General features: G+C 43.9%; 1 protein-coding gene across 2 annotated transcripts in view; it reads left to right on the top strand.

The window, feature by feature from the left end:
- MSRB3 (methionine sulfoxide reductase B3) overlaps positions 1-11,017 on the top strand; it is a 175,272-nt gene extending 164,255 nt beyond the window's left edge. For both annotated transcript variants that reach the window (XM_086712900.1, XM_086712901.1), the window contains exon 7: positions 7,801-11,017. In XM_086712900.1, the coding sequence (XP_086569026.1) occupies positions 7,801-7,968 (168 nt within the window). In that variant the 3' untranslated portion in view covers positions 7,969-11,017. The remainder of the gene's footprint in view (positions 1-7,800) is intronic.
- Positions 11,018-12,124: the final 1,107 nt, after the last annotated feature.

Below are 12,124 nucleotides of genomic sequence, written 5' to 3'. Positions count from 1 at the left end.
AGACCTCTCTTCGTTTCCCAAGGATGTTCTAATTAGTTCCTATCACTCTTCTCTACTCAGATTAGGACTGGCTCTAAGGGAGAAAACGAGCATGTGTTGAGGAGGCAAAAATAGTTAATCTCTTACAATCAAGGGACTTGAACTCATAGAGTATTTTGTATTTAAACCCAGAGACATAGCCAGGACCGTCTGTACACAGAATAGAAGCAACTGACCGTTCTTCTCTAGAGTAGAAAGTACTGTTCTAGTCCGCTTTAAATAAGTGAACTGTAAAGTCTGAGTATTGTGGCACTGAAATTCATTGGTACTACCTAGTATTTTGTTGGGGGATGTCAGTTGTGCATGTCAGAGGTAAAGGGGGCACCATCAGGCAGCTGAAATAGCAAAGCGATTGCCACGTGGGCCTCCCTCGACATTCTTCTACCTGCCCTTTAACCCCCTTCATCAAGCACAAGGGTTTTAGGGAGTAGGTGGCATATTTACTACCAAGCAGGGAGGGGGACTGGTTAGAACCTAACCATCTGATGAATTTGTACTTTCTTTTTTTAAAAAAATAAAGCTGGCAAGTTTACTGTCTTCTAACTGTGAAGACCACTCTCTCCCTTGAAAAGCAGACTTCATATTTTATCTAAGTCATATTTTCAGCTCACTCTTATTTCTAAGATATAAGTCTCTGAGGGCGATAGTGGAACTTTCTGATCCTGGGTCTCACCCCCAGAGATTCTAGTTTAGTTGGCTTGTGTGAGGCCTGCCTATCGGTGTTTTTAAAAGCTGCCCTGGTTAATGCTCACAATAACCTTGTGAAGTAGATACTCTTATTCTTTCTTACCTTTGAAGCTGAGAAAACTGAGGCACAAAGAGGGCAGTTATGCTGGTGTAAATCTACATAGATTTAAGTGGCAGAACTGAGACTCAGATTTGGGCATCTAGCTCCAGGGCTCTATGGTGCTTAGACAGGCAGGCAGGGAGGTAGGTCTACAGATACATAGGCCAGACAGAAAGAGTCACATTAAAAAAAAAATCCTGTGATCTCCAGCAGTTAGTTTAATTCAACTCAGTTTTGAATTCAATTGAATTTTAATTGATGTGTTTATAACGGCCACAAAAACTAACTATGATTATTTCTCCAGGATTCCGAAATATTCGACAAAAAAGGAACTGGATAGGATGGTATATAGTAATGTATAACTTAGGTATATGTAGCACTTAATAAACCTCTTGTAAGACTCACACTTGTTGTTGTTGTGGTTGTTTTAAGCTACCTTAAAGGCTGTTAGGTGACTGCTACTCTCCTTTTTCCTCAAACCCACTTTCAAACATTGAGTCCTATGAAAACCAAGTAAAAACGGCACAGAAAAAGGGAGGCATAAGATAATAACTTTCCTTATGCCCTATTCTCTAATGTCTCTGTGACTAATTCTTAAAATTCACAGTTAGAAAAACTTCCTCCTTTCTCTGTGCCAACCACAGAGATAATATTAGTACTGGTCAAGAAAAAAACATTATGAATCTGTTCTACAGTGACCAAAGACAGATGAAACCTACAAACCGCCCAAATCAGGCAACATTAATAAAAAATATTAAGCCCCTCCAGGCCCAGCTCCCAGCCCTTCGGTCAAAGGCGTCGGTGACTGTCGCTGTACCTTTGGGTCCTTTCCTAGCGGCTGAGGAACCGACACTGAGCTAGCTATTCCTTTTGGCTTCTTTACCCACCCCTTTTACTTCTCATATTTGGAAAATGTTTGATTCTTTCTTAAAGTCTTAAATTTAAAGGGAAGAGGGAGGGAAATTTGTTCTATTAAGGCATGTGTAAAACCACATGCTTTGGGAAGTAAGTTTCATGGAGAAAATAATCGGCTTCCAGCACTAAAGAATGATATGTTTGCCAGATTCTTCTCCATGTGGGCAGAGTGGGAGATGTCTGCCTCACGAGTGCAGGAATAGCTCACTGAATTCAAGTGTGCTGGGTGTCTTTCTTTCTTTTAATGTGTGTTTCATTCACACATTTATTTTCTTTTTGTTCTACCTTTCTATTTAGTATTTTTCTTTTCCATTTTCTCATTCATCCTTTTTATCTTGGCTTGGAAAAAAGTAACTGATTTAATGGTTTCCATACCAGAGTAACCACTTGTATTTTATGTCCTAGTTTCTCATTCTTACCGCTAGTTTTCATTATCAGTTTATCTTTTCTTAAACTTTCTGTTCTTTCGGTTTACATAGCCTTTCCCCCCACTCACACTCTTCCCATCATTGTTGGGGGAAGTGGTGTAGGAAACCTATCTGATTTGCTTCTCCTCTTTCTAAAATTCTTGTTACATTTTGAGTTCACGTGGCTGGTCCTTACTCTGAACTGAATTCACTGATGCGGTTCACAAGAAGACTGTCTTACTGCCATGTTATACAAATGGACTGAGATTCCATGGGCAAAACCAGTATGCTTAACCTGCTTGCTGGGCAATATGGCTTTTTTTTTTTTTTTTTTTTTTGGTTTATTGGCCCCTAATTCTAACTTTAGTACTTAGGATTCTTCTTCTTTCTTTTGTTTTTTAAAATTGTGACATGGATCTTGCTATGCAGTGAATTAGGCCTTACATATATGGGTAGGAATTGTAAACATGCTGGGAGCCATAACTTTTTATACCACGCTATAGTTTTTCCGTGTGTCCTGTGACTTCTTTGGTAATAATATCTTAGTAAGATTTTATTGGGAAAGTTAAGATTGATTCAGTGCTGTCATTACTTTTCAGAGAAACCTTGCAGTCAGGTCCTTCTAAAAGAATTGCTCCGTAAGAAACCTAGCACACTGCCTGATCTTTAAGTTAACAGAGCAGAAAACAAGCAAGGGTGCTAGAGATTCTTCAGTGCCTTCTGTTAGGATTCCTGCTTACAGTGCCTGGTTACATTCTGATTTTTGTTGCAACCATATTTGTGTTCTTTTACTATTTTACCTACTGAGTTGTATTCTAGTTGTCTCTTTCGAAGAGGGTCTTTATCTTAAATCTGCACATTTTAGTGGGCATGTGTCTCTTCTTCCTTGCTGTGGCAATTTTCAGAAAATTTTCAGTTTTAAAGAATTCTTAAAAATGTTACTGAATTTACATTTTTCAGCTAGTGATAAAATATGTTGTGTCTATCCCAGCTTCACTGACTACTATGAATAATTGTTTGACAGTTTCTCCCTAGTCCTCCACCCCCAGCCTGTTAAGCAGTGCTTTGTCAGGAGTTTAAATTCAGTGCAAAGAGGTAAGAGTTGCATAGTTTAAGCTGTAGTGCAGAGGAGTAAGTCCCTCCTGGTGACACTTGGGGAATTCTCCCTTCTTTAGACCCAAATTCTACATGTGCAGCAAATGGGAGACCAGTAAATCACCGAACTTTTCGTAATCATCTTTAAGGAAGCCATCAGATTCCTGGAGTTTACCTACGTTGGAGTCCATTTATGACTGCTGCTGTTACTGCTGGAATCTATGGTAGAGTCCCTTAAGTTTGTTTTCGATCATCCTTAATTTGTTCTAAGGCAGCCAAAGCAACAGAAAGGTAAATATCCACCAATACAGAGTATTTTTCAAAAGTTAAACAGTTTTTGGTAAAACCCCAAGTCTTATTAATCTTTTGCAGATGACAACTCATATATTGCTGATGATTAAAGATACCCATGTGTTACAATAGGGTTTCAGACTCACAGCCCATCTCTCTTTTTCTTGATCTTTCAGTAAAATCATAATGCTAAACTGGTGACTTCACAATCATTTCCTTGGCAAAAGATTAATATCACAAGCACAGAGGAAAAGAGCCCTACTTACACACAAGTGTCTTCAATAACGGTGGGAGAAAACAGGATACTACTGGCAAAGTAAATTGCTTTTCTTCTTAAACTCTTTTCTCCTTCTCATCCTGCCCCATGTGCCCACGTGTAAAAGCCCTGCTTTGAAACTGCTTCATCTTGTAGATCAAACACTTAAGAGAAAATGACAATAATAAAGCCCAAAACATCCTAGGAATAGCTAGGAGAAAACCCTCTAGGACAGTTGGAAATGCATCAGTGCGCAAATATGTAACTGTGTTGAATGCACTATTTGTGTTTCTTATGCACACGATTGGGAGTTGCGATCAGATTTTAAGGAATTATGTTAAATTTGATGTTCCCTTTGTGTGTGTGTGTGTGTGTGTGTGTGTGTGTGTGTGGTGAGGTCCCCTTTGCCTCAGTTCTCCCCAGGTTCTTTAGTTGCCAGCTTTTCTGAGTGGGAGGCTTAGGTGATAAAGGATTCCTTTGGGAATTTGAAAGTTTTCTTTTGAACAATTATCTCCTGTGTTTTTCAGAACATGAGCTAGAATATTCAGTTGTAGTTTGTATTTTACCTATAAAATAAATGCATAACCACTTTAAAACAACTTTCAAAATGCACACTAAAGATTTTACCCTGAAATAAATCATTAACAGCAGGTCTCACAGATTTCTTCATTGGGCAGCCAGTTTGTTTCAGTTACAACCAGGTGTGCTGAGATCCCAACACATTGCCAGTTGGCTGGGGCTGGGGAGGCAGAGCTCGAAGGTGGCTAAAGAAACAATGCATCACTGACAACTTCCATTCATCATCCCAGCCTTCGGCCAGGGGTAGAAGCTGGAAAGAATGGGCTCCATGTGTGCTCCCCTCAGGGAGGAACCTTCGGGCCTCAGGCACTTTTAAAAGAAACCGGCTCATACCCTTCTATGGGAGACTGGGTGTACCTGGGAGAAAGCAGAAATGGCGCTGTGTGGTTAGGCTTCCTGCAGACAAATGGCGCTGCAGCCTTGCAGGCATCGGGGCGGGCAGGTACATCGTGGCGCAGGTATAAAGGACCACCTGGCCATGTTTGCAAATGCCGCTCCTCCCTCAGTTTTCTGAGCCCGGTGTGAATCTTCCAGAACACCCTGTGGCAAGCATGATGAAGCTATCACTGTGGTGTTTAGGGGACTCCCACCTCTTCTGAGGATTTCCCTACCCCCTCCCCAACCCATAGAGTTGTCCGCAAACCATTTTTGTTGCCTTTTGCTTTTCTAACTGTAAGTTCTCTTCCTCACCCCCCTCCCTCTTCATGTTGGATTAAGGACATCTAGAATCTGTGTTTCTCTTTCTGTGTAACCAAAACACCGGTTCCAGATTTAGCAAAGGAAACTGCAGACCAATGGCCAACTCATTTCAGTAGATTCAATTACTCTAATTTGGAGTTTTTCAAGACGATTTGGGAAGTGAAGACCATAGAAACACTCCTGCATAGCTTCAAGTCTATCCTTATGGTGCTTTATTTTTAGAGTAAGGTAAACAGAACCATTTTCTAAATATGCCCAAGAGAGGATTAATAAAGGTAATATCATTTATTTTGCCAGAGAGCTGTATTCTCTCATTAAGAAACAAAACCAGAGGGGCGCCTGGGTGGCGCAGTCGGCTAAGCGTCCGACTTCAGCCAGGTCACGATCTCGCGGTCCGTGAGTTCGAGCCCCGCGTCAGGCTCTGGGCTGATGGCTCGGAGCCTGGAGCCTGTTTCCGATTCTGTGTCTCCTTCTCTCTCTGCCCCTCCCCCGTTCATGCTCTGTCTCTCTCTGTCCCAAAAATAAATAAAAACGTTGAAAAAAAAATTAAAAAAAAAAAAAAAGAAAGAAACAAAACCAGAAAACCTATTGGAGGCTTTTATGTGAAAAGTCCGCCTCTCAGATGCCAAGTGATCAAAGTGCCAGAGCTGCGTGTGAGAACAATAATTGTGCACACATACTGATCACCGAGAGCACCAGTTCCTACTCTTGGCCTGCACGCTGACTGTTTTGGCAGGCCGAAATAGGTGTTTTCCTGCGTCCATTGGGTAAGCATATGGATTTTTACTGGTGCATCTTAGCTGCCGGTGCCTGAAAGTTTGGCCTCAATTGTTTATAGAAAGGAAAAGCAATCTGAGCTGTCAGCCTTGATATTACCTAAACCTGCCTAGAATGTGGTAAAATAGTGCAAGATTTGTTTTTTAGGCCTGTTTCATATTTTCCAGGCAATAGATCAAATCAGTTCAGGGTTCATTTTTAGTTCTTTAATAAGCTGACACAGTATGTTGGCAGTAAAATAAGAATGCACTTTTAACATGGAAGGTGCCATATAGTCAAAGTTGCTATTTGTGCTATTTATTTATAACTAGAGAACCCCGGAGATTTGAGTGTAGCACTTTGAGTAGAGAAACTGAGATTCTAGTTCTTTCCATTGTAACGAGCACCGTCCTTCACTTCTCTCTCATCATCTCCATTTGGTCCATTAGCCCAACTCCCGTGTCAATTCCTGCTTTCTCTCCCTATAATTGATAAGTATTGTGCACACCAAACAAGCACAGTGAGAGGAATTAATAGATCACCTTATAGGCCTTTTCTCTCCCGTTCTTCCCTAAATCTTGACTCTGCCATCTGCTTGAAATGCTCCTCGAGACACCCACTGCTTCACTTCCTTTGGCTTCTTACTCCAGAGTATTCCAGACTACCCCAGGAAAGCAGCCCCACCTCGTCGTGCCTGCAACATCAGCCCCCAACCGTGAACACTTCATATCACTGCCTCTTTTTTTCCCCTCTCCTTAGCATTTATTTCCACCTACCACACTTGACAGTTGGCTTATTTCTTTGCCTATTACCTGTCTCTCCCGCTAGAAAAAGTAAGCTCCGTGAGGCCAGGGACTGTTGCCCATATCTCCAGTGTCTGAGACAGCACCTGGCAGGTAGTAGGTGCTCCATAAATATTTGTTAAATGAATGAGTGGAAGTCATCTGCCCCGGGTTTTAGTTTCCTAGTTACATGATGGATGATGTGTTTTCATAGCCTGTTTGAATATGATGCACTGACGTCTCCATATCCCTCGCTCCTGTCCCTGCTGAGAAAGGGTGTGGGATAGGTAAGTATGACATAACACTGTTGTCACCTGGAGCCGTACCCAGCATCGGAGTGGTTAGCGCAGGGCTCTAGTCACCGAGCCAGCCTTCCTGGAGAAGCTATCTCTGGGCTGGATTTCTGTTAAACACTGTGATAGCCAGTCGTCCCTCCTTCTCCTTCCATCTGGATTCTGGGCCTCTTCTCCTTCCCAGGTTTTTTGGATAGTCTGTAGCATGGATTTGAGCTTATTCCTTCTCCACGTAAGAGAGTTCACGTGGGTAAAGAAGCCAGCGGCACTCCACCTACTGGAAGCCAGAATAAAATGATTGTGTGGGCTAGCGACATTTCTATTTGCCATACTTGCAGTCCTGGTGACCATGACATAAATCTGTTGAGCCTTGCCATTGCTTTGCTGGGTTCCAAGAACATCCAGTGCTTGTCTGATGTTAAGTTTTACTGCCCATGAAAGCAAACATCACCTCCGTCATGGCCAGTTAAACAGTATCTTTTACAGTGGACTTCTGCATATCTGAAACCCACCCATCCAAAGCCAAAAGTAATGCCAGTTGGGGGGGGGGGTGGATTTTCTTCTACCATGTTTCTTACAAGGGGAGATCAAGGGTCAACTCAATTCATAAAATTACTGCAGTCCTTTTTCAGCTGGCTGAGAGACTTCATAGATCAAAAAATACAGTGGCTCCGAAATGATTTCTGATATGCACAGTTCTGGTGTTTTTTATTCTCAGCATGTGGTGCAAAGCCTGCCAGAAACCATCTTTGCAGCTATTGACAGGCGGATTAGAAATCATCCATGATGGTTTCCATCGTTTCTCTACAGGCTGGTCATCCATTTAAACTGCTGAACGTGAGCTCCTCTCAAAGCCCGCTTTGTGCGCGCTCTCCCTTAATGTTTTGCTCTTCTCTTTCAGTGTGGTGCTCACCTTGGGCACATTTTTGATGACGGACCTCGTCCAACCGGCAAAAGATACTGCATAAATTCGGCTTCCTTGTCGTTCACGCCTGCAGATAGCGGCCGCGGCGCCGAGGGAGGCCGTGGGGCGGGCAGCCCAGCCCAGGCAGACAACGCGGAGCTGTAGGGGAGTGGGGAGCGATGGAAACAAGTGTACTTAATGCACAGCTTGTTAAAAAAAAAAAAAATACTCAGAATTGTCTTAGATATATTTTTTCAAAAAATAGAAGGGCAGTTTTGTGCTATCGATATTTTTCTTCTTTTGCTTAAACAGAGGCCCTGGCCATCAATGTATTTTGCTATTGACTAGATCCAGAACTGTTTATAACTTCAGCGAACGGAGATAGCTGTGGGAAACATCTTCACAAGCCACTTGAGTACCATTTGGCATTATTTTCTTTGAGCACATAGCTTCTTTTGAGATTCCCTCCCCCACCCTTGCTTACGAGGTGGAAGGCGCTTGGCCTTCTAACGTGAAGATCGAGATCCCCTGTGCAGCAGAGAGGGCGCAGCAGCGGGGGGCCGGGCACCCAGACCTCTAGACGCATGGCCCTGCGGCATTTGTGCAGGCCCACCTGAGATAAGGGCGGACTGGTGCCTTGTGAGACTTCTCAGCTCTGTGGAAAGTTTGAGCTATATGGTCGTTTATTCTCACTAAAGGGGTGTGAAGGTCTAAAGTCTTTCCTTATGTTAAATTGTTGCCAGATCCGAGGGGGTGCGCCGAGTGTTGTGGCAGAGAGTAAACATTACCTCACGGTTAGGCCTTTATTTTATTTTATTTTCCATTGAAAACATTGGAATGTAAGACAACTGTAAAATGCTGAGCCCCATTTTGTCCAAAGTCCATAAAGAGGAACACCTGCCATTGCCTTTTAGAAGTCCGTGCCTCCGCACCTAATGGCAGCTGCAGCTGGAAAGGCATTTTGGTGAATTCCACTGTGTAAAAGAAAATACTGGGGACAATACACTTCATCAGGGCAGCGGAAGGAAGGGAGCAGGGAGGACCAAGGAGGAAGTCCTGGGTATTAAAATACCCAGAGCTGAGCAGAAAAGCTGATGAGATACTGCAAGTAACAGAGCCCAAAGTGGGGGGACCTTGCACATAGAGGTTCACATGACCTCTGGAAGGAGGCTAGGGGTTAAAACGGGAAGAACCAGGAGCTCAAGTCCCACCCTTGACACTTCTCTGCTGTGTGACACGGGACCAGCCGTTTAGCCTCTCCATGCCCACTCTTCATGTGTAAACTGGGACTTAACAATATTTATAAGATAACCGACACTCTCAGGGCAAAGTCACTATATTGCTGTACAGTTAAGATCAGTGTTGTAAAATTAAACTGATCTGGTTCTAATTGCCTCAAAGGCTGAAGCCCAAGCATTTGAAATGGAAAGAAGTGGAGAGAAGGTTGACTTAGCTGATTGGTATGGAAACAGTTGGGCCAAGAGCCAGAAAGTTTTCTTTGTAGCAATATGGCTGGCTTCACTCCGAGAAGCGCTGCTCAGTTGCTGTGTAGCATTTAGCCTGGTGGAGTGGGGGGGCGCTGTGCACAATTAGGTTTCCACAGGTATGAACGGTGGTGCTTTCAGATGACATTGCCGTAGCCAGGTGTGAAGGTACAGCTTATGAGTGGTGTATATTGCGTTTGTAGCCTTGACCGCGAATCCTGAAATGCAGTCCCGAAAAAAATTTCCTTCTGTAAATCTTTGAAGGCTGATGAAAACTGACATCTTTCCTTGTAAGCACCAAGACAAAAATAAGAAAGAGGGACCCTTGACAGTTTTACAATGAGAAACGACGAGTTAAAATGGGAAGTGACAAATCAAAATGGCAGTGGGGTCACGTCCGCGTTCTTCCATGTGTCTACACCACGTCCTGGGGAGGCCCTGATACTCTGGTGACTGTGTCGTCACGTGGGCCACAGCTCCACGTAGCCTGCGCTCTTCCAGATAAGTCACGCTCTTCCTTTCCCAGCTCCTGGCTGATTCGCCTCGGGCCCTGGGATTTTTCTGGAAATGAGGTGTAAGATTCAAGACCACTGAAGCCTCAGCTCCTGGACCATCCTGGCAGCCTGCCCTGAGCTCGCAGAGGGAGCCCCATCCTTTCCCAGAGACTGGAGGATCCCATGGGGGTCGGCTAAAGACGGGGGGCCTCCTGAGACTTCCCTGCCCCAGGGCACACCCACCCTTTGGGTCACTCAGCCCCTCTCCCATCACTCCAGCTGTGCGTGGTAGCCTGCCCCAGGGTCTGCTGGACACAAGCCACCATATCTGGGTAGACAAGGAAGATGAGGAGCTTCTTCCCTTCCCCCCGGAGATTCTGAATTCTCATTGTCCTTTCATTTTTATTATGGGGCCTAACATTGCCCCCTCAACAACTCCTTCTTTTCTAACCCTTTGTCCTTGTTTCAAGGAAAGCCGGTTTTTCTTCTACCACATTTTCCAGCATCAACTTGAAGAAAAATGCAGCATCCACTGGAAAAGAAAAAAAAAAAAAAAAGCGGGGTATATGCATGTGGTTTAATTCCAGATTGCTTTTGAGTTTAAGTGGTATAAAATTTCAGTGTATTTCTGTCTTATGTTAAAGAAATATATTACTAAAACGTCAGTGAGCAGTAATGTCAGCTGTCGAGCACTAGATTTATTTTTGCAGGATATGGAGTGCGATGAACTGAGTCAATATGGCAAGGTGTATGTGATCGGTGAGAGTTGTGCCATTTAACATAGGAAATGCACGGGACTTTCCCTCTCTGCACTCCAGCTCTTGCTCTACCATTAGGAGACGTGGGCTTCTGCTGGTGTGTAAAAAGTACATCCGTCCAGTCGTGCAGAATGGATCTGAAGAAAGCAGCAGCCTATCTTGTATTAGAGAACATTTCTACACGTTTAAACTTTTCACTTCTTAGATGCATTTAAATACCTAATGCAAATGCCATAGCAACTCAAAAGCCTCTCCATGTTCATTGAAATTGAGATGCCCTGCTTCAAACGCAGACTATTATGAAAGGGATTCTCGTTTGTTCCGAAGGTCAGGTATTTTTGTCTTAGATAGCTTTGTAATGATTTTTCTCCAAACGGTTCAAAACTTTTGAAAAACGTTATGAAATTTTCATTAAAAAACCCTTTTCCTATGTTTATTGTATACAGAAATTATGCAATAAAATTTCTTTATAAAAATGTTTTCTTCTCTGACTCCTGAAGTCTCCTCTTATTGTAGCCCGGACACATGGACCATCCATTGGAGTTTGCCAGACCGCCCTGTCGACCTCCTACCGGCTGATACGTCTGTAGTTTGTAGAGAGGGCCTTTTATCTGATGTGGCCTCTGCTCGCAGGGGCTCTCATCACAGGGTCGAGTGCCACTGTCCATACCCCAGGCCCCAGGAAAGGCCTGCAGGGGTCGGAAAGATTGGAGGAAAGGGATACGTTTGCAGAATTACCCAACCTTCACCTCAGCCATCTTTAGCAGCCCGCGTGCTTAAGATACGGACTTTGGGGAGTTCCATCATGGTAACTCCGTGGATAAAAATGTAGGAATGATGCCATGCTGATGCCTTGGCTTCTGTTAAATACTTTGCCGGGAAACTGACACCGTTGTCAAGGATGGGTCTCTGGGGTAGCCCATTAGGAGTTCCCCGCTGCTCACAGATGAAATCACCTTTCAAAGTCATCTGTACAGAAGCGTTTCAGTATAGTCGTATTTGTGGTGGAAATCTTTAAATTTGTTTGGTTTGTTTGGTTGATCTGTTGATTCTGCAGAGGTGGTGAGGTGGTGAAGACCTTGGTTTTCAGCCAATTCCCGGGACCCTAAAATTCACAGGCCGGCAGTTTCGTGGAGCGGACCTGAGAACTGTGCTTCTCCAAAAGTGCTTCCCAGACTGCAGCGCTGGCATGACCCGGGAGCTTGCTACGCAGACAGATATTCAGGCCTTCCCCCAGACTCACCACAACAGCAGTTCTGGAATGGAGCCTCCGCAGTTTGTGTCTTAGCAAAGCCCTCCGTGTGATGAGGGTGCTTGTTCTAAGTTTGACAACCACTGCCCTGGGACTCTTCGTGAGAAAAAGGCAATCAGTATTCATTTCAAAAGCATTTCTTAATGACTCAAACACGCCTCGTATTACCGTCACTGGTTGTCTTTCTATAGAGAGAGGTCAAATGGTTTTCCCAAAGCGTCATGGCGGTCAGCCGCTCTCGTCCTTCGCCGCCCACTTGTTCGTCTTGTTCTGGAGCCCCAGTGTGTCCTCGTCCACAGCCAACACCTGAACCCCAGTTTGCATTTGCGGGTT

The sequence above is a fragment of the Puma concolor genome, chromosome B4, assembly GCF_028749965.1.
Source record: "Puma concolor isolate L17-30 chromosome B4, mPumCon1.1.hap2, whole genome shotgun sequence".
NCBI lineage: Eukaryota > Metazoa > Chordata > Mammalia > Carnivora > Felidae > Puma > Puma concolor.
This window is presented reverse-complemented; position numbering and strand designations above follow the sequence as displayed.